The sequence below is a fragment of the Mesoplodon mirus genome (genome assembly GCF_964341445.2).
Source record: "Mesoplodon mirus genome assembly, chromosome: 3".
Classification (NCBI taxonomy): Eukaryota; Metazoa; Chordata; class Mammalia; order Artiodactyla; family Ziphiidae; genus Mesoplodon; species Mesoplodon mirus.
The window spans coordinates 151,564,238-151,590,283 of record NC_138978.1 but is presented as its reverse complement, the minus strand read 5'-3'; the positions used below and the strand labels follow the sequence as shown (position 1 = coordinate 151,590,283).

Sequence of the window (26,046 nt, the reverse complement as noted above, 5' to 3'; positions counted from 1 at the left end):
CTTCTCCCCATTTAACAGATGAAGAAAATGAGTCACATGTAGGGACGTGATCTATGCAAAATGATAAAACAAGCTAGGACCTAAAACCCATGTCTCCTAACACTAAAATTTGATCTCCTTTTAATGGGTAATTTATTTATGGTGAACTTGGTTTGATTATCTGTAGATGGGGAAGAAAAACATAATAGTTCTAAGTAAAAAAATTAATGAGATAATTATGGGTAAATTCTCCCTTGGGTGTAGGAGAGATTCTTTAAGGAATGGCTTAACTCCTTCAGGTGACTAGGGATTCAGCAATTCGATTATGATGTCAGGCCACAATAATAATCTTATGAAGAGAGAGATGATCCCCCCTTCCCAAAGTCCAGCATGCTTAGGCACCTTGCAGAATCTGTCCCATTTCTTGCAGAGTGCTTTGAATTTTTGTGAACAAAGATGCTGTTTTGCTATGTAAAACTGTCCAAATGGGTGTGGACAAAGATGTAATTTCCCAGTGAATGAACAAGCTGCAAAGCACAAAGCCTTTTCTTTTCCTTTCCTAAAGTGACCCTGGGGTTCTTCTTTGTGCTTGCTTTGTGACAGGTTGATTGACTTATGTGCAATTTGGGACGCTGGAGTGTTCCTTCCCGCTGCAGACTGGAAGGGAGCCCCCTCTGGTGTTACAGGAAGGAGGCTGAATGAGGCAGAGACGGTGAGTGGGGCTTGGGCCTGGGCCTGGGCCCCATGTCTCAGGGGTAGGGTGGGAAGAAATTCTCACCTCCTGACCCTTCTCTTTGATGAGAGACATTTCAGGCCCCAGAATTTTCTGAGGGGACATCTCCTTCCTCCTCCCCAGAGTTGGCCACAGAGCCAGACCTCAAGGCTCTCCTAGGCCAGGAGGCTGACTTTGGGGAAGCATTTGTTCCTTTTTCTCCAGCAGATGCAGTGAGCCGGCATTAGCCCTGCCATTGTCCCGACTGTTCACTTCAATTGAAAAACTGGGAAACAGCTGTGTTTGTGGCCCTCACTCCCCCTTAGCCTGGCCTCCACAACCTGGGAGCCTCCTGAGTGACAGCCCCAGCATATGGGGGGCAGTCTGAGAACTCCTCCTCTGGGCGGAGCAGTGGGCCCTGGCAGATGGACAGCTGTCCAGGGCACCGTAAACAGCTGAAGCTGACATCACTGAAGCCACACCCTGTGTCCAGGGTCTGCATTGTTCCATTCTGGGGTAAAATTTCCTGCTGCTCCCAGCAACTCCTGTCTTAGTCTCAAGGCAGGAATGGCAGGGGAGTACATGCAAGAAGGGCTACAAATTTAACCAAGGAGTAATTGGCATTGAATCAGACGCTAGCAGCCTGGAGGCTTCTGGGCTGGCGGAGTCTGACCTGGAGGCCTGAACAGAGAAAGGTTTCCCTGTTCTTGAGTGTGGGCATTTCAGCCTCATTGCTCCAACTCCCTTTTCAGATGGCTTCTGTTCTCCCAGAAAGAGTTGGAGATTTGGGCTGGGAGGAGGCAGGCAGGGAGGGAGTTGAAAGGTAGGAACAGAATATGCTGATGACATGGGTTCTGGCTGTCCTTGCTTTGTGACTGTAGGAAAGTTTCGAACCACTCTAGGTTTATACAGTAGGGATAATAATGAACATCTTGTAAAGATTAAACGTATAAAGAGCCCTGCACCGTGCCTGGCTTATACTAGGTATTCAGTAAATGAAATTATTTTTCATATCAACAGCGGCTCAGATATACTTGTTTTATGAAGGTAGTTTCTGTATGGGTTCTCTTAGGTCTACGACTTGCCTTAGAAGAGTGTCAGGTTTCGGGGACCACCAGGGAAATCCATCTGACCACAGGACTTTTTCACCTGTTACTAAGTATTGAACTTTAACATACTGGCAGTAGCAGGGGGGGACACCATTCTTTTGGTTTGTATTTGGAGGACTCTGATTGCAAAAATAGCGTACAGGTTATTATAATGGGCCTATAAATATATGCAAAACAGCATGGGAACAGATCCCCAGGTTTGTGCCAGAATCAGGGGTTAGTCCAGCTTTGTGGTCACTGTGGCCCCTCTCTTGGCACTTTTTCATGAACCCACCCTACTTTCTATCTCTGCGCCCCCTCCTAAGGCCCCTCCACACTCCTCCCTGGGCACACACACTCTGGGTTGCCTAACCAGATCCCTGCCTAAGGAACTTGGGAGCCCCCCGACCTTCTCTGATGATAGCAGTGTCACTACCCAGCAGCACACCTGACTGGCAGCCAGAGTCACACTCTGCTGCATCCTGCCTGATGCCGAGCAAACCTATTCTAGCTTGCACCTCTGGACACTTCCCGTCTAATCCACGAGCCCTAAAATTAGAACCACATATTGGTTCACTATATTTTTACAGTGCATTCATTTACATTAGTTGTGTCATTTGACTTTCACGACAATTCTGTGATGTGGGCAAGGCTGGCGTCATCATTCGCATTTGACTGATGAATACAGTGAGGCTCAAGAAGTTACTTCTCCAACGTCCACAAAACGAACAGCAACAGAACTCATATTAGAACTCAGATGTCCTGGGGCTTCCCTGGTGGCGCAGTGGTTAAGAATCCGCCTGCCAATTCAGAAGACACGGGTTCGAACCCTGGTCCGGGAAGATCCCACATGCCGTGGAGCAACTAAGCCCGTGCACCACAACTACTGAGCCTGCGCTCTAGAGCCTGTGAGCCACAACTACTGAGCCTGCACTCCAGAGCCCACGAGCCACAACTGCTGAGCCTATGTGCTACAATGACTGAAGCCCACGTGCCTAGAGCCCGTGCTCCGCAACAAGAGAAGCCACCGCAATGAGAAGCCCGTGCACTGCAACGAAGAGTAGCCCCTGCTCGCCGCAACTAGAGAAAGCCCGCGCACAGCAACAAAGACCCAACGCAGCCAAAAATAAATTAAATAAATAAATTTTTTTAAAAAAAGAAAGCACTCAGATGTCCTGAATTGTGGGCCGTTTTTCTTGCTGCAACGCCACACTGCCTCCTCCAGTCTGAGGCACCCACACCTTCAGGAAGTCAATGGATCAGAGAACCTTCAGACACACAGGGAAACTTTTAACAGAAGAAGAAGAGAGTGCACACGTATGGCCACGTGAGGACCACTACGCTCTGCAGGGGTCTGAGCCGGTTCTTTAGAGGTGGTAACAGCCATCCTTGCCAGAATCAGCACTGGAGGACTCCCCAGCCGCCAGCGCTGTGCATTTTCCATTGAATCCTCCTCACAGTCACCCTATGAAATAGGGCCCATTGTTACCCACATTTTACTGGTGACAGAAATACAGAAAGGTGGAGGAACATGCTCAGAGCACCACAGCTGAGAAAGCGGCAGCACCTGAATTCGAATCCCAGCAGTTCTCCAGCTCTGGGACCCACACGGTTGGCCATTTGGGCTTGGGGTTGCAGGGTGTTTTCAGGGTGGCTTGGGGCTGCATAGGTGTTTCTGAGCAAGCCTCCGGCCAGGTTCCAGGTAAGAATCTGATTTCGTCTCTCCACTTGGGAAGCCTCAGAGGAGCAAGTCCTCTGTCTCTCTGTCCTGCTTCCCTCTGGCTCTTCCCCTTTTGTTCTGGGCCACTGCCATCTGGAGCGGCCCCACGCATCTGCTCCCCAGCACAGGTCTCCTCCCTCCCCGCTCCTCCTGCAGCCCCAGCGTGAGGCACCTTCCCACACAGACTAATCTCTCCCATCCCGTGTCTCCCCTGCCCCAGTGCTTCAGCCCCTGGGCCTCGCCAGGCACTCAGAGCAGACACCTGCCCTTTGATGCAAGGCAGAAGAACCACCCAGCTCGCCCAGGCCTTCAGTTTCTCAAATGGAGTCATTTGGTTAATGGCACTCACACTCCTCAGCCCCTCTGCCTGTTGGTAAGAAGCTGGGCCTTCTCTCTCCAGAAACATTACAACAGGCTGCTGTGGCCAACGTGGGCTCAGGACACACCACTGTGGGGTGATTGGGGAAGGGCCGTGGAACTGCATTAGGAACTGTTTTGCCTCCGCACTCCCTGCCCCAGGACCAATTCCGGGCCCCTGAGGCAGCATGCATGCTTAGCCACCTTCTCCTGGGTGCTGAGATGTGCAGGGCTAGGTGTGGAGCCACAGCTGGCAACAGTGAAAGCTAGTCCCCCCAATAGCGTGTGCTGTCTACCTCGTGTCTGCTGAGGTGATGCAATCGCTTCTACACCCCTCTCAGCCTTCCTTGCTGCCCTACTAAACCCACCTTTTTACTGGAGGCTGGGCTGTTGGGTTTGAGACAGCATGTCACCCTGTGAGTTTCCATTTCTAATGGGAGGATTATAGACTATAGCAAAGGGAGGCCCTTCTACAAGCAGGTGTATGCGCTCATTCGGGGCATTAACACAAAGCTTTTCCCTACACCCCTGGAGCCAATGGTGTCTTCGATGTGAGCATAATAGCCAGCACTTTGCGCCAGACTTCTAGACAAATGGTGCATCTTATAATGCAGGAAACAACCTTCCCCTGTCTGTTCCACCTTCCCTCGTCCACGCGCCTGTATTTTCACATCTCCTCCAACCTGTAGAAGCCTGCCAGGATGGCAATTGGATCCAGACCGATGACTGTGTTGGATGTGAATGCAGAGGGCTGGAGAGAGAGGAAGAACAGATGCTACTCCCTCCTGCTGTCTTAGTCCTTTCCTCCCTGTGCCTCCTTATTATGTCAGACAGGAATCTTAAAAATGCCACCAGCGTTGTGCAATCTGTGGAATATCAGCAGCTAGACCAATATTGATAGAAGGATGGAAGCCTCAGAAGAACTGACCTGGCTCCATTGAGGTTGACTCCAGTCTGGTGCAGTTGATGTCACAGGTCATGGACCACTGGTGGAAGAAGCTGGCATGAACAAGGGCAGGATTGGGGCCATGCAGGGTGGTCCCCAGGAGTTTGAAGCACTTTGGTTAAGGAGGCCGGGGTAAAGGCGGGAGAGAGGGCGGTGCAGAGCTGCTTTGGCTGGTCTGGAATCTTGCAGGAACCTCCCTTCTCTCTGGTCCACAGTAGACAACACTTGTGCAGATCACCGTATGTCGGCTCTAAGAGTGAATAATAATTCCTTGGCCACAGAGCTAACGTATGGTTATTAGCACAGGCATTGTGTACTTTGTACATCTACAAAATAGATCTGTAGGTTCGAAGGTCCAGCTTGTCCAAAGTCATGTAGCAAAGCATTGCACCAGCTGTAACTTGTGGGGAAGGGGAAATGACCAATAGTTTTTGAATGCTTAGTTTGGGCCAGGCCTTGCGTTAGATGCTATACATAAACATTAGCCCATTCATTCAAAATGAATTAAATCAACTCAGTTAATAATCATCACAATAATCTTATAATAAGTAAGTGTATTGCTCCGTTCAAAGACAAGAAAACTGAGGCTCTAAGAGAGAGAGTAAACAAATTGCTGAAGACCATGCAGCAGGTAAATGGCTGAGGTGGGATTGAAACTCAGGTGCGCGGCTCGCAAGTCCATGCCCCTTCCATGTGCCAGAGGGATTATACTACGTCACTTACTCTTGAAGCTGCGTCTCAGAATCCATGTCTGGTGTGTTTCCCCTGGTCTGCATCTTCTTCGCTAGCCCTGTTCTGCTTTGAGCTGGTGCTCGCTTCTATGAAGAACACAGGAAAAGGGTAGAAGGCACTGCCCTCACCCTCAAGAAGCTCACAGTCCAGTTAAGGGGCTGGAGGTCATCTCTCTTTCCCTCATCCCAAGCTTCTTCAATAGTCTTGTCCCCCCCCGCCCCCTTTTTTTTTTTCCTGCTTGAGCTCATCCTGTGGTTTTCAAATGGCTTTAGAACCCTGGTCTGTTGAAACTAGGCTTGGAATCCCACAAATAGAGGGTGGAGTAAGCAGCTTAACATGAGTGACGTTTGAGCAGATGGGTCCAGGTGGTAGCTCCTCAGATGGACAGAGTCCCGGACTCCAAATGGACACCCCACTCAGGGAGCCTGGGAACGCATTGGTCAGTGACTCGAATGAGGAGCTGGGGTTTGAAAGAAAGGTGGCTAGGGATTTGTACAGCTATCACCCTTCAGGAAAGCCGCCAAGACAGAGATTGAGCTTTCGGGCTGTTCTTTGTGCAGCGTTCCCTTTGTACAGCATTTTGCAGTTTACTGTGGAGATAGGGACTAGACAAACAGTGACTTGTTCTGAGTGGCATCCAGGAACTTAACCCTAGGTCTTTTTTTAAAAATCAATATTCAATATGTTAAAGTTAGGAATCCCCAAACCTAATTTTTCTTAAACTTTTCATTTCAACTGACAAATTTTACAATTCTCTTCATAAATCTCATAAATTTTAACAATCACTTGTTTGATTCCATTAATAAACTTAGTTAAATTCCTTTGAACATTTGAAACTGCATTTATAAATTTAATCATTCATTTCCCTTTTTGAAGTTTCACAATTTTCTAACAAAGTCTTCCAAGTTCTTATGTAATTAATTCTTTTTTCTCATTGATATTTTAAATAACAGCTTTATTGAGATATAATTCACATACCGTACAATTCACCTATATAAAATATACAACTCATTAATCAACTATACTTCAATAAAAAATAAATTTGAAAAAAAATAAAGTATACAATGCATTGATTTTTAATATATTTACCGACTTGGGCACCAATCACCATAATTAATTTTAGAACATTTTAATTACCTTTCACTTCCACCAAAAAAACCCATACCCATTATCAGTCACTCCTCTTCCCACCCCCAACCCTGGTCTTCCTCTAGCCTTAGGCAATCACTAATCTATTTCCCACTTCTGTAGATTTGCCTATTCCGGACATTTTGTATAAACAGAATGGTACAATATGTGGTCTTTTGTGTCTGGCTTCTTTTACTTAGCATGATGTTTTCAAGTTTCATCCATGTTGTAGCATGTGTCCATATGTCATTCCTTTTTTATGGCTGAATAATATTCCTTTATATATAGATATACCACATTTTACTTATGCATCATCAGTTGATGGACATTTAGGTTGTTTCAACTTTTTGGCTATGATCAGTTATGCTACTGTGAGCATTCATGTTTAAGTTCTGATTGGACATACATTTTTAGTTCTCTTTGGTATATACCCAGGAGTGGATTGCTGGGTCATGTGGTAATTCTGTGTTTCATCTTTTGAGGAACCCTAGGTCTTCTCATACTAAATCCAATCCTCCCTTTCAGGCCTTCTACCTTCAGTCTCTACCTTCTCTCCCACTCAGGTCTCTCCTTCTTACCCTTCCCAAATATTGGGCTGTACCCTTGGACACATAGGATTATGTCCATAGGATTATGATTACTTCCCCCTCCAGCCTTCCTCAGAGCAATTTCCCTTTACTAACAGGCCCAGGGGAGCCGGCTCTGCTATCCCGGGTGTCTTCTCACCGACTTGGAGGCGGGTGGAGAGCTTCACAGCCCTCTCTCTTCTCCCTCCAGCTGTAAAGAAGATGTGTGTCTAATTGCTGTGAAACTTTCTCCCTGAGGGTAGAAAACAGGGAGACGAGTGTGAAGTTGGTTCTTAAGTTGTAGAGAGGTGGGGGCTCTTCTCCTTCTTGGAGGTAGCAGAATTTCTCCCCCCACCGAGGGAAGATTGTTTCCTGTGTCTTTAGCTGATGTCTCCAAGGTGGAGGCTGTCTGCATACCCTACATGTTAACTTTTGTTCCCTTTGCAATTTGCTTTACCTGCTAATCTCTATAAGAAAACTGGTCAGAGCTCAGTTAACCCCGAGCAGGGGCAGTGAGTGGAGCCGGAATAAGGGAAATTCACAGATATCCACAAACCTTATTGAAGGCAGACCCTGCACAGCGTGTCACATTAGCTAACAGGCAGCTATACTGACTACATTTGAGAGTCTTTTCCATTCCATGTATGTCTCCCAGTCCTGCCTCTTGGAGGATGAATGAATAAGCAATAATAATGAGGAGAAAATGGACAACCCCAAAGAACTTCAGAAAGCTGGCTTGGCTGGATTATAGCATCAGCGATATCCTTCCCAGTGTGCCCAGCAACTGCCAGCCTGTGTGGTTGGCTGTTCAGGGCTGGGCTGTGGACCCAGCTGCCTGTATACTTTGGGCTGTCTTGCTATGCCAGGCTAAGATGTGTCAGGCTCCAGTTGGCCTGGGGTCAAAGAAACAGGATAAGGCAGCAACCCCACTTCTTCCGTATATCGGATTGTATGTACAAGGGTATTCATTGTAACATTGTGGTGATGGAGAAAAAATAAAGAAAAATAATCTAAAGGTCCACTATAAGCAGATGGTTAAAAGATTTGTTGTAGATCCACACAAATCAGTTATGAAAAAGTATGCAGCAGGTCTCTTATGTCCAAGCTCTATTGACTTAGTGACTCAACCAGCTCTGCCCCCACAGTGAGGTGCCTGCGCCTTTCCCCCTAGAAGGGGGGCACTTTCCTGGTGGGCGCAGCCTTCGTGTGGAGCCTGGCTGCCTGGTGGCTTTTGCACACCAAGGTGCCCTGCAAGTGCTTTGTGCCCCAGAGAGCCTGGAGTGAACATGAGAAATTCACTAGATATTTATGGTGGCACCTCGAGGAAAAGGTCCCTTCCCCCTTTATTCTTTCCTGACCCCTCCTTCCCTCACCCCCAACTTACTAAATAGCCAAGTGGTTCAGGTTTCAACCTATAGATTAGTTCTGGGTGTTGAGCAGGAAACAGCTGTTTTCAGCCAAATCCTTAATCCTAAACCCAGGTGTCCCCCTCCACCCGCTCCCGGCGGGAATCAGGGCCACCTGATACTGTTGTTCCCCCACCCTGCACTCCTGCTGAGACCCTGTTGGCCTCTGTGAACTTAGCCCAGGCAGGGAGAGGAGGGGCCAGACCTGCTGGTGCCCCTACCACCAAGCGGAACCCTACCAATGGTTAAACACACAGCCCCTCACTCCTCCCAGATCTCTCCCCCTGACCATGCAAGGGAGCCAAGCATGAAACACAGCCACCGAGCAGATGGAGACCACCCCCTCCAACCCTGAGAAGGGAGGAGGGGGGAGGGGGCTTGAATCCCATAACAAGGTGTCTTTAGCTGTTGGAAAATCCTAGAAGACAACTGGTTCAACCCCACACAGGGAGGAAGCGGGGTCTCCCCTCCTGGGCAGGGGGAGAGGCAGATCTAGAAGCAGGCTGGTGAGTGCTTTCTTAGGCTGTCAAGTCCTTGGGCCCGGGAGGGTTCGGTGTAGTTACAGCCCCATAAAGGGGAGGTGGGAGGATTGCCCGGGCAGAGAGACTTTGTAAAGATGCTGAGACTGCGGTCATTTCGTGGGCGCTGAAGGGGAGATGTGAGATATCAAGCTTCCCTGGGGCTTTCTCAAGAGGAAGGCAGGGAGCTCCCCCTGCGGCTTCCCCGTCTTGTCTCGTCCTCTTCCAGAGACCCGTCTATCTTCCTTCTCCCTGCTTGGCGCTCTGTCTCTTTGGGACAGGCTGATGATCACTACTAGGGGGCATTTCCAGTTTCCTAGGAAACCCCTCTGGCCTTCAGATGCCTGTGAGTGGAGGGAGTGAGTGGGCTCGGGTCACCATCTGTTGCATGGTTCCTTCCCTGGCATGAGAGATGGAAGGGAGGAGGGGACCCGAGGTAGGAAGAGAAGCAGGGAGGAGGGTCCTCCACAGTGCCCAGGGCAACCCTCTGCTGAAGGTGACCTCAGAACCAGGGCAGCTAAGCGGAAGCACTCGGGATGAGGACGCGGGGAGGCTGGGAACGGAGGTGATGGCCGTTCTGTGGTTAGTGCCTGGAGCGGCTGAATCCCAAGACTCTGAGAGTCTATCTGTGGGTTGGAGAAAGCAGGGTGGCCTGACTGCGATCAGACAGAAACCCTGAGAGGGAGTGGGGGAGGATTTCAGGAAAAAAGGAGATGAATATGTCTGCTGAGCAGGGACAGGATCTATCTACTTCATGGGATGCTTAATAGATATTACTATTAGGTTACTGCTGTTATTTTTATTACTCAGGCTTATGCTGTAACAACAGTTTTTATCATTTGTGATTTAATCAAGGGTTTATAATATACTAATTCATTGATGGGATGCATATCTCTCAGTAATAGGAAATATCTGATAAGATGGCTGTTCACTAGCCCCATGAGTATTTATTGCACTGTCTCACTACGAAGGGAGACAAAACATGGACTCTGACCTCAAGAATTTCAGAGTCTGATGCAGGAGATGGATGTTGGAGCAACTATTCCCACAGGCAGGAGGAGATGACCCCTAGAACAGAGTGTGCTGGGGAGCACAGGGGAAATTGCAGCCCACTTTCAATGGGAAAGTAGGGTCAGCATCGCGGAGAGGTTGCCACTGAGGGCCTTGTAGAGAGGTAAGGGGATAGCACTTCCAGCCTATGCAGAGTGTGGCCAAAGGTCCAGAAAGCACCTGGCCGGTCTGGGGAGTGGTGCGAGGTCTGGGCTGGACCTGCGGGAGAGGAGGCTGAGCGGGGCGGGAGTCCGGTCACAGGGGCTTGCACAGTGCACAGAGAGTGTAGATTTTGTCTCTTAGGCCAGTTCCTCGACTGCTTTTTTCTGCCAAAACAAACGTGATAGAGGCCACACACTGGCTCTTTCTCCGTTCTTCAAGAAAGAAAACAGAAAGTGAGGGAAAATGTGATTATTATAGCAGTAACCTGAGCCGCTCAGATTTATATTTATGTATAAATCATTTACAACAGTTCTTGGTTTGTACGGGGAACAGATTACTTGAGAAATTCCTTATATCCTAGTCCTGAGTTCCAGCTAAGAGGGCCTGCCTGCCTTTCTACAGGGAGCCCCCCGGCCCAGTCTGGAATACTTCCGAGCTCTTTTCAGACGTCACACACACGGCCCTTCCTCACTTATTTTGATGTGCCTCTGTTTCCTCTTTTGTTTCAGCTCCTCTCTCTGATTTCTGAACAGGTTGCTTCTGGGCACCTATAGTAATAAACCCTGCTGTGTGTCTGTTTGTTTTTTTAAATCTAATGCAGAATGGCTGAGTTTTGCGTTGGCTCTGTCGGGCTTTTATTATCTCTCTGTTCCCCCACAATATCCTGTGGCAGTGATGTGTGAGTGTATTCCTTAGTTGGTTCTTGTAGTACTATTCTAGTCATTCCATTAGTTTATTCTAAGAGCTAGTTACTGGCACGTGGCCTCATAGTACTAATCTGTTGGTGTGCGTATCCCCAGGCAGTAATTCGGGAGCACAGCCTCAGACTACCTGCAGAGCTGTTTCGTTCACGACCCTGGGCATTTCGAACTGAACTTGGTTCCAAGCTCATGATCTCCCTGAGCCCCAACCAGTTCCAGACTTTTCCCCTTTCTTTATTCTTTTTTTTTTAATATAAATTTATTTATTTATTTACTTATTTTTGGCTGCGTTGGGTCTTTGTTGCTGCACGTGGGCTTTCTCTAGTTGCGATGAGCGGGGGCTACTCATTGTTGTGGCTTCTCTTGTTGCGGAGCACGGGCTCCAGGTGCACGGGCTTCAGTAGTTGTGGCTCATGGGCTCTAGAGCGCAGGCTCAATAGCTGTGGCGCACGGGCTGAGTTCCTCCGCGGCATGTGGGATCTTCCCAGACCAGGGCTCGAACCCGTGTCCCCTGCATTGGCAGGCGGATTCTTAACCACTGCACCACCAGGGAAGTCCCTCCCCTTTCTTTATTCGTGATGCCAGTTATGTGTCATCCTAATCCAGTTTCCCAACCTAGAAACTTTGATGCCATCCTCCTTCTCGCCATCCACTACCAGTCAGTCATCAGATTCTAACCTTGTTGAATCTAACCCAGAGACCATCCTCAAATCTCAGGGAGGCCTTGGAGGCCATCAAGCCATTCATCTGTCACACACACAGTCTCTTTCACACCTGCCCAGGGGCACCTGTGGAATCTGGAATCTAGGAGAAGGCAGGTGGAGTGACGGGGAGAGGAGAAGTGGTCGAGAAACCTCACCCCTGGGCTTCGCTCCCAGAGCAGGAGGATGATTTAGGGCAGAGAGTGGCCTGTGGCTAAGCCCCAGACCAGCCAGCAGATGGACAAAACGATGGGCAGATCACAGGCCCTGTCCAGGACTTAGGTTTACCTGATAAAGGTCTGTGTGTAGTGGAGTCACTTGAACAGTGAAACAGCTTCCATCTGTACTGTGCTTCACATTCCTATGCATTATTCATGTGATTCTCACAATGAGCATCTGCAGCAGGCAAAGCAGGAATATTTATTTCCATTTTTGAGATTTTTTAAAAGGCTTAGAAAACAAGTAATTTACAAAAGATAAGTGGCAGGACTGAGATCTTTACTTGGATCTTCCTTTCCATAAATATTTCCTGCCAGGGACCCTGCCAGACACTAGGGACACAGAATGATCAGGGCATTGTCTGAGCCTCACGAATTCCACAAAGAGGGGAGAAAGCGTAAGCCAGTGGTGAGCAACCTACAGCCCTCAGGCCAATCCCGCCTGTTTTGTAAATAAAGTTTTATTGGAACATAGCCATGCCCATCCGCTCACTTATTGTCTGTGGCAGCCCTCACACTGTAATAGTAAAGTTCAGTATTTGTGACAGAGACCGTCTGTCTTACAAAGCCTAAAATATTTACTGTCTAGACATTTACAGAAAAGGTCTCCAACCCTTACTTTAATCACGTAGTTTTGCCAGTGTGCTAAGGGCCTCAGAGAGGCAGGTTTAAGCTACAGTAGAGATGAGATGGACTCTCAGCTCTGCTTGGTGATGGGGCGCACAGGCTAAGCACAAGGAATTCTTCACTGAGCAGAAGATGTCTGAGGAGTGAGGTCTTGAAGACTGAGTAGGAATTAATCACATTACAAGGAGGGAAGGCCTTTCCAAGCACAGGGGATGGCACGGGTAAAGTATGGAGGCTGTAAACGGTGTGGTATGCTTAGAAAATGGCACAGCATTCAGTAAGGAAGCTTTTAGGTTTGGGTGAGCTTGGAGAGGCCTCCAGGAACTTGATTTCAAAGAGCCTTATATGCTACGCTTGGGGGTTTGGATTTGGTCTTATAGATTGACGGGGAGACATGGAAAGGTTTGCAGCAGAGCACTGACATGATCAGGTGGGGGTTTAGAAAAATCACTGTAATAGCAACATGGAGAATGGATTGGAAGGAGACCAGTTGGGAGGTTATTGCAGTGGTTCATGAGACATGATATTTATCAGAGGTAAACAGGTGGGAACATGCAGAAGGGAGGGGGAATGAGAGACACCAAGAAGGAGACAGTCCAAGGGCCTTGGTGGCTGGATGTGAGATGTGAGAAGAGGTGGGATTTAAGGGTGATTCCAGGTGTCTAGCTTGGTGACTTAGGTGGGTACCACCAACAAAGACAGGGAATAGAGATGGAGGGTCAGGACCCTGATGGAGACACTGAGGACATCAGGCAGAAGAGGATCCAGCAGTGTGATCAGTGCCGTCGTGGAGGTTAGAAGGCCCAGAGAGAAAACGAGGGCCCAGGGTGGTGTTTCAGAGGCCAAGGAGGAAAGGATGTTAGGAGGGATGGATGGGGTGGTTAACAAGCGTTAGTGCCTCCAAGAGGTCTGGCAAGATAAAGACTGAGAACAGTGGTTTTGGCCATCGGGAGGCCAATGGGAGGTCCAGACAGGAGAGTTCCAGGATGTCATTGGATGAGGAGTGAATGGGAATGAAATAAGTAAAGGCAGGAGCCATTGACCACTGTAGAAAAAAAAAAAAAAAAAAAAAACTTTTATGAGAAGAAATGGAAGAAAAAACTTCAGGTACATATAGGGAGGCTGTGAGATGCAGAGAATGATGTTATGATTTCATTATGAGAGAAACTCATGAAGATGCTTCTCTGCTAAGGCAGGGAGAAAGTTGAGAAGAGTTTGGAAATTCAGGAGAGAGCAGATAGTTTTGGGGTTTTTTTTCCCCCAATTTATTTATTTATTTTAAGATGGGAAAAAAAGCACTGATTATGACACCCTCCTGTGTCCCTCTTCACACACCCCATTAGCACGGGAGGGTTTCGGGAGGATGCTTTATCTCCTTTGTTTCCAGCACAGTACACACTTTGGCTACATTTTAAGGGCCTCAGGAGATGGAAATGCCCTGAGTTTTCTTTCTTTCTTTTTTTTTTTTTTTAACATCTTTATTGGAATATAATTGCTTTACATTGTTGTGTTAGTTTCTGCTGTACAACAAAGTGAATCAGCTATATGTATACATATATCCCCATATCCCCTCTCTCTTGAGCCTCCCTCCCATCCTCCCTAACCCACCCCTCTAGGTGGTCACAAAGCATCGAGCTGATCTCCCTGTGCAATGCAGCAACTTCCCACTAGCCAACCAATTGATAGCAGAGGGTTGGGGCCGGGTCCAGGCAGAGGCAGGCAGGTAGGTGGAGGGAGGAATGCTTTTTTAATACAGAAGATGGAGGTCACGGGAAGCTTATGTGTTCAACCAACATACTAGGGGCATTTCTGATTCTGATAGCACTGTCATTTCCAAGTGACAGAAAACTCAACTCCAGCTGGCTTAAAAATTCAAGAGAATTTTTAATATAAACACACAAGTAATTTAAAATCCCCAAGTAGGATATGCTCCATCAGTGACTCAGTGACGCGAAGGATCAGGTCTTCCTGTGTCTTCTCTCTGCCTTCTGCAGTGTTGGAGTATCCTCACATTATGCTTGGAGACCCCCCTACTCCCACTCCCTGAAGCTCCATCCTCTCCCCTTAGGGGGGTTCCTCACTGGATCTCTTTCAGAAGAAAGGCGGAAACTTGTCTTTCCCAGAGCTTTTAGCAGAAGTCTACATGAAGCACACTGCCTCTGGCTGGCTGAAGTATCCTTTCCTAAACCAACCATAGTGGTGAGGGGTAGGGAATGCTAATTTTCTTATACTAATCACAAGCCAACCCTGGAATTGGGGTAGGATCATTCTGAGAAAGAGGCAGAGATAAATTTGCTGAAGAAAAATGTGGGTACTATTATGGACAGAATCGTGTCCCCCCAAAAATTCATATGTTGAAGGTCTACCCACAATGTGACTCTGTTTGGAGACTGGGCCTTTAAAGAAGTAATTAAGGTTAAATGATGTCATTGTGGTGCACCCTAATCCAATAGCGTTGGTGTCCTTATAAGAAGAGGAAGAAACACCAGAGGTGCATTTGCACAGAGGAAAGGCCATGTGAGGACACTGCAAGAAGGCAGCCATTTGGAAGCCAAGGAGAGAGACCTTAGGAGAAACCAACCCTGCCGGCACCTTGATCTTGGACTGCCAGCTTCCAAAACTGTGAGACAGTGAATTTCCAGTCTGTGGTATTTTGTAATGGCAATGCTAGCTGATGAACACAGGTACAGTGGATGGGAGGAGGAGAGCAAGGATGCTGGATAAACATCCAGTAAATGCCCACTAGGTTCTCTGTGTGCTTGACAGCCTCAAGGAATTCACTGGGGAGACAACAATCTACACCAAGACCTAGCACTCATTACAGCGAGTATATCCCAGAATTCTCTGAGAGCAAGGAGGATGAGGACTGCATCCAGCCTTGGTGGGATAGGGTGTTCCAGGGAAACCAAGGAAGGCTTCCCAGAGGTGGTGTCACCTGCCCTGAGCCTGAAAGATAACAGAAAGTTGAGTGAAAGAGCAGAAAAGGCAGACTAGGAAAAGAGAATAATTTATGTAAAGTTAGTGTGAAAATAAATGCCACCCAAATGAGAACAAGCAGAGGCTATTTATTTGGAGTGAGCTATAGCAAGGGAGTCAGCCACCATCACTTGCTTTGGCGGAGACGTAAAGGCAGAGAGGGGAGAGGACAGGTTTTTAGCGAAAGAAAGGGAAGGCTTCCTGTATGCTCAGACTGACATGGGCACCTGGAGGTGGGCTAAGTAGAAGCAGGCATCCTATGTGATTGGTCTGAGAAGCATATTTGTCTTTCCCTGGTTGGTCTTGAGTTGGAAATACTGGTAAAAAAATATCTGAAAGCCTGTAGTCACTGCCCGAGTCCTGACCACTCTGGGCTGTCTGCTGAGAGGCTGTGGGCCAGGCTCCTGCTGTCGTAGATGGTGTGGCCGTCGTCTGTGCAGTCCTCTCTCAGTGGGTGGGTGAGCGAGCAAGGACTATTCATGGAACTAGGAATAATTCAGTATAACTGGGGGTGAGTGGAGGAGCAGCGGATGAGACTGGGCAGGTATGCAAGGGCCTGATCAGGGAGGGCTTTCGAAGCACGTTTTATTTTAAGAGAGACATAAAGGACAGAAGCAGGTGGGGTGGGCATGGACACAGGTTGACCAGGGGTGTCAGGGATTGTGAGGCTGTCCCGAGAAGGTACCCCAGGCCTCAGTGAGGAAATGCTAGCCACGGGAAGCCAGATGGTTTCCAGTGCAGTGCTGCGGCCCCAGCCTGGTGTGCTGTTCCTCACGCCTGTACCTGGCTGTTGCACTCACATGTTTTTGCCACTGGGCGCAGGGTTTCTGCATTTGGGAAGTTAGGCTGTTGCAGAGGGGTTTTCAGTTCTTTGTTTTACTAACAGAATCCTTTCTTGAAACAAAACCTTATGCAAAAGCCCAATGTAAAACAAGGACTGTGAAGCAGCTAGCCACCCACCCTCCCCCTTGGAGAGGGCCTGAGGCACTTCCAAAGAAGCCACCCAGCTTCTCTGGACCCATCGTAAATACCCAGCACTAAAAGATTTTGCAGAATTTTTCAGCTCTGCCCTCACCACCAGGAACACTTTGTGTGATGAAGTTTCTGGGTTTGGAAGCTGAGGGGCTGGCCTTGCCCCAGAGGATGCGGCGCCTCCTACAAGGTCTCCTTGCTTCCAGTGTTGTCGATCTACATTCAACCCTCAACACAGCAGAGTGGTCTTTACAAACAAATCTTATCGGGTCGGTTCACCACTTAGAACCCTACAATAGTTTCCTGACATGCTTAGAATATATTTTAATTCCTTACTTTGGCCTTCAGCCCTCTGGGAGTATACTCTTGTCTCCCTCTCTGACTATGACTTGTTCTGTTCTTCCCCATGTACCCTCCAAGCTCCAGTCACACCGGCTTCTTTCAGTTTCTTTCATGTCCCCATCTGCTTCCTGCTACTGGGCCTTTGCACAGGCAGTTCTCTCTGCCTGGAATGTTTTTCTGACCCATCTTTACAAGGTTGGCTCCTTATTGCCATTTATATCTTGGTCAAATGTCACATTTTCACAGAGGCCTTCCTTGACCATTCACTTTCTTTTATCACATCACCATCACTGTAGTTTCTTTTTTCTTGCTTTTAATGACTATTTTTTAGAGCACTTTTTGATTCACAGCAAAATTGAGCAGAAGGTACAGAGATTTCCCATATGCCTCCTGCCCCCACACATGCACAGCCACCCCTGTGTCATCACCATTCCCACCAGAGTGGTACATTTGTTACAACTGATGAACCTATATTGACACATTGTTATCACCCAAAGTCCATAGTTTGCAACAGGGTTTACTCCTGGTATTGTACATTCTATGAGTTTTAACAAATTATAATGATACCATTAGAGTATCATACAGCGTAGTTTCATTGCCCTAAAAATCCTCTGTGCTCCACCTATTCATCCCTCCAACCCCTGATCTTTTTATTGTCTCCACAGTTTTGCCTTTTCCAGAATGTTCCATAGTTAGAATCATACAGTAGGTAGCTTTTTCAGATTGGCTTCTTTCACTTACTAATAGGCATTTAAGTTTCTTCCATGTCTTTTCAAGGCTTGATAGCTCATTTCCTTTTAGTGCTAAAAAAAAATTCCCTTGTCTGGATGGACCAGTTTATCTATTCACCTACTGAAGGACAACTTAGGTGCTTCCAAATTTGGCAGTTATGGAAAAGGCTACTGTAAACGTTGTGTGCAGGTCAGATTGTATTTCCTTCTTTGCACTTACTGCTGCCTGATTTTGTTGTTGTTGCTGTTCAACATTTATTTCCTGTCTTCCCCACTGAGACGTAGGCTCTGCAAGAGTAGAGAAACCTCAGCTCTTGTCCCTGTATATTCTCTAGACTGGCGCCAGCCACCAGGTCTGGCAAGTGAACGAATGGCCGGCTGACTGCTGGCCAAAAGTCCAAGGCGGGTTCTGCTTCAGGGGCCGTGGTCCTGCCGACTGAGGCGTGTCTCCGCGCAGCCTGTCTCTTCTCCCCATCACTTCAGATGTGTTGTGAACACCGGTGCAGCCTGCTCAGAATGGGGCTGCGGGAATGCGGGGAGCTCCTGACGGCAACAGCTTGTGGGAGCTGTGGGCCTCTCATCCATCTGCCAGGGACAGCTTGTGGAATCAACACCAGGGGCCCCCCAATCTGGGGAAAGAAAGCAAACCAGGACCCAGAAAAAAGGAAAAATAGAAAAGCACACTGATTGCGGTTGGATAAGTAGTATTGCTCCTTGGAGCTGTTGCAGGTAATGTCCTGGAGGTAGTTCAAAGCCTGATGGATAGCAGTAGCTAACATTTCTTGAGCTTGTGCCCCCATGCTTTGTTAAGTGCTTTATATAGGATTTGGGGTATCAAGTCACAGTGGCAGCCCTCTGGAATAGGTGCTTCTATTATCTGCATTTTTCAGATGAGAAATACAAAGCTCCAAAGTTTCAGTACTTGCCCGTGGGGAGCAGCTTCAAACCCAGGTGGTTTTGCTGCATGGCCAATGCTGTTGAACTCAACCAAGAGAGGCTGTCATGTCTGCCGTCCCCACCAGTGGCTGATCATCACTCAACTCACGTGCGCTTTCCTGGGCCCCATCTTAGATATTTTGAATTCACATCTCCCACAGGGCTTGCACATTTAAAGTCCTTGAGTTCAAGAAGACCTAAGTGTGTGAAACACCCCCATGTAAGATAACAGAGGTTCTATGGGCATTCAAATTAAAAATTTTTTTTAATCTGCAGGCTTGATTTGATGCCCTACCTAGAAGTTTGAGGGTCCAAGGATTTGTGTATTTAAAGAGTACCCAGGTGATCCTGATAAGCATCCAGTTTCCCTCCTGCGGGGGCACATTGTCAGGGACACACCTGACCAAATGCCATATGGATTCTTTATGAAAAGCGGTGAGCTCAGCACATCACATGCAGAACACTTCATATTCAGGTGACTCTATTCTCTTTTGTCTTTTCTTTTCTTTCTTCTTCTTTTTTTTTTTTTTTTTGCTTTTCTTTTCACACAGTGGATTGGGGTACAGACATCTCAGATACGCAAGAACTGAATTAATCATATTCTCTAGTTCATAGTACACCACCAGTCCACACAAGATTTCTCTTTTGGTTTTATTTATTTTTGTTCTTTTCCTCACTCCCCATGCAATAGGCCCCCCTTCAATGTATTTTATAGCCTTACAGTTCACCTCTTACCTGTTTGATTCGATATAAAAGGATCCTTCAGATACATCATAGTGGTAGCGTGTGTGGGTGGTGTGTTTCATTTTCATGAATGGTTTTGTACGATGGCTGTGGATTATTCTTCCTTGCATCTCAGAGAAGCATCTGCCTCTCTGGAACTTCCTCCCATTTGATCCTTCTTTTGCCCCCATGGAGCTAAACAGAAAAATGCCACGCCCTCTTCTGACTTCCCAAGACAGTCATCACCACCCCCTCTTCTGCAGCCTCTATCTGCCCTCTCAAGGATATGGGATTTTCCTTATTCCTCCATGGGATGCTCCATAGTTAGATAGCATTTCCCTTGAAGAGCCCTGACAACTCCACCCCCAAGCCCCGCCCCGGCTGGATGGTATGCTTCTCCTCTCCTAGCGATAACCTGCAATTTGTTTATTCATTGATTCTTTGATGGACATTTGGGCTCGTTCCACTTCTCAGCTATTGTGAATGATGCTGCTATGAACATGTGTGTACATGTACTTGTTTGAGTCCCAGTTTTTAATTCTTTAGGACATATACCTAAGAGCAGAAATACGGGCTCATATGGTAATTCTTTGCTTAATTTTTTGAGGTACTGCCAAACTATACATTTCTTTTTTTAAATTGCAACTTTGCTTAGGACCTGTCATGCATATTGAGAGACAGGGAAATTGGATGGAAAAACCCTGAGCTAGGAATCAGGAGACCTAGGTTCTTTTCCTAGCTTTGCCACTAACCCGCACAGTGACCTTGAGCACATCACTTCCCCTTTCTCGGCTCTTGTTTCCTCATCTGAGAAGTAAGGGGATTGCATAAAGCTAAATGCTCTTTAAATTATCTTCCTTTTTAAAGATTTTATTGGAAAAATTGGATTCCAGGAGAAGAGAGAGAGAGAATTGTCAAACAACTAAATGTGATTATTTCTCTGTTCTTTTCCTACTGTATTTTTAAATTGTGAGTTAAAGACACCCCAAATGATTGGACTTTCTTCTTGCCAATGTGTATCTAGTTATTGAATAGCTTCTGGCTTCCCATTTCCATCAAGATTCCCAGAATAAGATATCCTTCTCTTTCCCATCACTTCCTACCACTTGGCAGCTCCTGAACAAAACATGGCGGTCATGGAGCCAAGACTGGAGCCACCCCCACTGTCCTCCTGGAAGGAAAACTGAACCTCCCCCTGGTGCTGGTTCCCTCAGCACTAAGGTTTCAGTTGGATAACCTGAGTCTAATCTTTGGAAATACAGGAGCCATGGAGAGGCATTAGCAGACTCTTTTTGAGACAGTGTGAGGATCATCTTAGAGAGGAGAAAGAACCAAAGACCTGCTGTGATGCCTTCCAGCCAGACAGTCCCCACCTTGGGAGATTTTCTACTTTCTTAACTCTCTTACAGCTGGATGGTTCCCTGGCCGGAGAGCAGTGCCTGTGTAGGGAGGGAATTTTGTCCTCTACTGATGGGAAGCCTTCACAGTTTGCTGCCCAGGTCCAAAGCATGTGTTCTCCTGCGCCGCCTGGTGGTTTTATGGGGAAACAGGTTTAAAACCTGTGATCCAAGTGGTTTATTATTTTATTTGCTCATTTTTCATCCATCCATCACATGGTTTTGAGTGCCTGCTATGTTTTAGGCACTGTGCTGTATTCCAGGAATAACAAGACGAGGCACCTTCCCTTACAGTACCTTCCTTTCTATAGGGGGTACAGACTAGTGACTTTTAGAGTGAATACAAAGTGACAAGTGCTATAATAGGGGGTCATGAGTGGTGTTCAGGAGCGCAGACAAGGGGGCACATAAGTCATACTTAGCATAGCCTAATGAGAGAAGGCAGGTGCAAAGAGTGTTCTAGACAGAAGTTAATCTGTGCAGAAGTCAGCACAACAGAGCATTATGCACTGAAAGACCTGGTAGAAGACCCATGTTGGCTGGAACACAGAACACAAGGGGATGGTGATAAGAAACAACCTTGCAGACGGGGCTGCATCATGCAGGGCTTCTGAGCCATTTCACGGACTTCAGCTTCAACTTTGGAGCAGCAGTGAGCTAGTGAGCTTGACTAGGGGAGTGGCTTATTTATACTTGCATTTGAGGAGTAAGCACTCTGGTTGTGGATGGAGAATGAACCAGAGAGGCAAGAGTAGAAGTGGGAAGAGACCACTTAGGAAGCTGTTGCAGTAATTGGTGTGAAATAGTGGTGCCCAAAGCCAAGGAGGAAGCAATGGGAAAGGAGACCAGCAGATGGAGTCCAGAAATACACGTGAGGTTGGAGGCTGGTATTGGGCCCAGCTTCCAGGAAAGAAATTGCTGAAATCTGAATCAGCATCCTCTAGTTTGCTCACATCCCGGCACAGGGCATGCCTTACACCCTCAGTCTGGAAAGCTGGGAGATGGTGGGGTTGTACAGGTGATAGAGTCTTCGTTTTGCTGCCAAGTTGTTTTAAACAATGTGTCCATTTGATAGATGGCTGTTGGTCCAGCAAAGCTGGAGGAATTGTGGGGAAACTGCCTCCCACTGTCCTCTTTGCTTTCTTTGGCCCCATGCTAGGTAGAACAGCAAAATGGACCAGTTTTTACAACTCCGTGTTTCTGAGCCTCAGGCAGTTTTATAGCTCAGTATCTGAGCCTCAGCTGTAGGCCATTCTTGCTCTTCTCTCTCAGGACAAGGGGAAAAGGGTTTGTCTCTCAAGGACCTGTTCCAGGCTCCTTGGACAGCCATTTTTAACCCTTACCCCTGTAAGCCCTGGAATGATGTCTTGTGCTTGAGGGTGTGAACATCGTGCTGTCATAAATGTTGCTTATTCTGCCAACCTCCTGGAGCCTCCTGTCCTGGGCCCTCATCTCAGCACTGCCTTTATCTCTTAAGGGACAACATCAGGGATCACCACCAAATATTTAGCTGCACAAAGTATTTGCAGAAATCATTCAATTACAGAAAGTCTTTGGGGCAACCAAGTTTTCACTTACCAAACTTCTGGCCCACAGTGCTGCCCCCTCCCCCTCTCTCTGGGTCAAAGGACAGCACCGTGATCTTGTCTCTGAGCTACTACCCCAGACACACTCGGCCTCGGGTCCACTCATCACACGTGGTTCATAGAGGCTGTGAGATCGGTGCATTTCCTACTGGCTCAGTGCATGGCACCTTCTAGATGCTGGACCTAGGGGCCCGTGTTTGTTTTCATGACTGTTCTACGCTGAGTTGCCCTTCCTTCTAGAATACTGGTTCTCAACAGGGGGTGGTTTTGCCCTCCAGGGGACAGTTGTCAACGTCTAGAGACGTTTTTTGATTGGAGGCAGGAGTGAGCTCTACTGGCATCTAGTGGGTAGAGGCCAGGGATGCTGCTCAACATCCTACAATACCCAAGACAGTTCCCCACACAAAGAATCACTGGGTCCCAAAAGTCAATAGCGCAAGGTTAAGAAACCCTGTAATAGAACATAGGTCTATAACCAAGGGGACCCTTGAGTCCTCGAGGCCCTGTAGGATTGCTGGAGCAAACCAGGAGTTCAAGAAAAACTCACCTGTCATCACATTTCTTTCCACAGCTGAGCTCTGTCCGGGAGGCCCAGTTACAGCGGCTGGAGGCTGTGGGCCAGAGAGCAGGGAGCGAGGCCCAGTGCTCAGGATGGCCAGGCAGCAGCCACCGCCCTGGGTCCACACAGCCTTCCTCTTCTGCCTGCTCAGCCTCAGCGGGGCCATCGAGATTCCTATGGATCGTGAGTCCTGCGCTGTCCTCTTTTATTCTCCTGATTTGTGGCAGAGGAATTGGAGGGTAGGGAAGGTCAGGGGAGAGTGAAGACCATTCAAAGAAGGTTGGGGATGAGGAAGCAGTGGCTTCTGGATTCAGAGCTGGGTTTCCCTCTGAAGAATCGGTGCAGGTGGCCTCATATTTGGGGACCTGAGACCTTGAGTCGCAGTGCTGTCTCTCAGGGCCATGGCTGCGTGGATGGCTGCCTGGAGCCTGCTGAGTGGGACCAGAGACGGCAGAGTTTGGAAGTCTGAGTGTCACTGGGGAGTTCTTCCCTCCACACCCCTCCCTCGGCCCTCCATCATCTTGACTTACCTATTGAAGTGGAGTTTCCAGGGGCCGAGCGTGGTGGACAGCTCTTATTTGCCTTTCTCATATGTCCAGGTCCTCTTGGCTGAAGTGATGAGGAGGACAGATGGCCTGGGAGGGTTGAGAAGGAGGTTACTTTTGCAAAAGACTGTGGCTAAATGAGACATTAAAATAGAGCCCCATTATAATGTCACCATGGGAGAACCAGGCATGGATTCCTTCTGTTTGTTTTCAACTTTCCCATGGTAAAGTTGAAAAGTAAAATCCATGGCATCTGTTTACCGGGGTGGGGGAATTATCCGGCCATCAGGATCATAAAGGAAAGCTTAAAATGCTGATCTAATAGCCATGTCTCCACCAACCATATCTGGTGTTGCATTTGTAAATGGCCCATTGACTAGCAGCCATGCTCCTTGGCTCTGCGTTTAGATGTGCACCACCTTTGCCACAATTCTGACACTTCTGCCAGAAAGTCTTGGCATCCCAGTGCTATGATGTAGACATACCACCTTTGTCCCCTGTTCCCTGCTTCTAGGAATAGATGGGGCCCACGTGATGCCAGTGTTGACTTGGGCTCTCTCCAGGTGACAGGTGTCTGGGGAGGGGTGCTCCCCGCCCCCCACTTGGCCAGTAATAGTTGCTCAGAGGAGTGGGTGCTTCTGTATGGAGAAGGCCAGGAGAAACTCTAAGTTGGACCCAGATCAAGATGGACAAGGTCCCTACTGCCCTCCCTATGGCCCCAACGTGTGTATGTGTGTACGTGTGTACGTGTGTGTGTGCGTGCGCACTTGCTCGCACGCACTTAGGGAGGGAGGGAGAGGGGAGTTGTAAAGGGGACTGTTCCCATGGAGACCATCTGCACTGCTGGCTCAAGGATAGTTTCTCATTAACAGTCCCAGGCAGATAGTCTAATAAGAAGCATGATAAGGCCTCGTCCTTGGAGAGGAGAGGGGCTGCAGAGGAAATTGCGTTATGAAGGAAGTGGTGAAGGCTCGTTTCTCTTCTGCTGCTTCTCCTCACTCACTCACCTGCCACTTTGATCCCTGGGGCTGGTGGGTGAGGGGTTCCTGCAAGGTGAACCTGTAAACAGATGGCTTTGATGTCTGCGTTAGGAATCCAGAGTCCTAAAGGAGTCCTAAAGCTCAGCCGTGCCCCAGGCAGGACCCCCGCAGTCAGTCTCTCCAGAGCACCACCTGTGGGCCAGAGAGCTGCCAGGACCCTGAGGAGGGTCTGCAGGACCCCTTCCCATGTGTTCATGGGAACTCAGGTCCCTACTTGCTCAAGGTCACCCAGCAAACGGGTGATGGACTCATGGAAAGAACCCAGGCCTCTTGGATCCCCAGTCTGGCCCAACATGCCGCACCCCTACCTCTGGTAATCTGGCCCCTTTTAGCTCCTCTTGGAGCCCCCGTTATTCTCCCTGGAACAGCAGCTGCCGTGTGCTTAATAGAGAGCTAAGAGCTTTCCAGGCATCATCTCCCATGATTCTCACAGCGAATCCATGAAGTAGATATTATCCTTAGCTGACAGGTTAGAAATCTGAGGAGCAGAGAAACAAAGCTGTTTTCTCCTGCTCATAGCGGCAGGGCCAGTGTTTCTCTGAATGAAGAGGTGAGTCCTGCAAAGCCACTCCCAGTGCCCTGGGCTATGCACTCCTACTGCTACCGCTGGAGCCTGCCTCACACATACGTATGCCTCCCTGGTTGCTGCAGGCACAGTGGCCGTGGCGTGGCGACGGCTCCAGACTGAGTCTACAAAGGCTGAATGCAAGACAAGAGTGAAGCAAGCCCTTCAGAGAATACCCAGTTGCCATGGGAAGAAGTCCTCTTCAGCCAGGATTTTCCCTCCCCCTGGGCCCAGGATAGATGCCCCCCAGATTATCTGAGCCCGTCCTTCCATCTCACCCTGGGCTGAGCCCCAGTGGAATGGGCTGGGGAAAGATCAGGCTTTCTCCCCTCCACCTCCAGCTTTATTGAGATATTATTGACATATATGTCACTTTAAGGTGTACAACTCGACAATTTGATGCACATATACAGTAGGAAATGGTCACCAGAATAGGGTGAGTTAACACATCCATCTCCTCACATAATTACCTTTTTGTGTGTGTGGTGATAACTTTGAAGATCTCTCATAACAACTTACAAGTATATAGTACAGTACAGTTAATTATAGTTGCCATGCTGTACATGAGATCCTCAGAACTTATCCATCTTGTAGCTGAAAGTTTGTGCCCCTTGGCCAGCATCCCCCTACTTCCCCCACCCCCGGCCCCTGGCAACCACCATCCTACTCCCTATTTCTTTCAGTTTGACTTTTTTAGACTCTACATATAAGTGAGAACACACAGTATTTGTCTTTCTCTGACTTATTTTCACTTAGCATAATGACCTCAGGGTCCATCCATGTTGTTGCAAAAGGCAGGAGAGGTATCTGCACCCCCATGTGCATGCAGCATTGCTCACAATAGCCAACGGGAACCACCTCAGATCAGGCACTCATAACTTTCTCTGTGTGTTGGCTGGAAGGGACTGAGGGGCTCAGGCCAGAGGCTCCCCGGCCCGGCGTGCCCTCCGCTCGCTTCCCCTTTGTGAGGGCGTCGTCTGTGCCTTGAGGACCAGGGCGCTGCTTCTGCCCTGGGGAGCTTGGGTGCAGCAGGCTTCCTGGAACGGACCCCATGGGCCGAGGC

General features: G+C 48.2%; 1 protein-coding gene across 17 annotated transcripts in view; it reads left to right on the top strand.

The window, feature by feature from the left end:
* The window catches only part of NFASC (neurofascin), a 186,007-nt gene that overhangs the window by 88,425 nt on the left and 71,536 nt on the right, over positions 1–26,046 (top strand). For 10 of the 17 annotated variants that reach the window (XM_082612044.1, XM_082612041.1, XM_082612053.1 and 7 more), the window contains exons 3-4: positions 583–691; positions 22,846–23,016. In XM_082612044.1, coding sequence (XP_082468170.1) covers positions 22,926–23,016 — 91 coding nt within the window. In that variant the 5' untranslated portion in view covers positions 583–691; positions 22,846–22,925. Of the gene's footprint in view, positions 1–582; positions 692–22,845; positions 23,017–26,046 lie in introns of those variants that run through there. The other 7 variants (XM_082612040.1, XM_082612052.1, XM_082612038.1 and 4 more) reach the window with 2 other exon arrangements.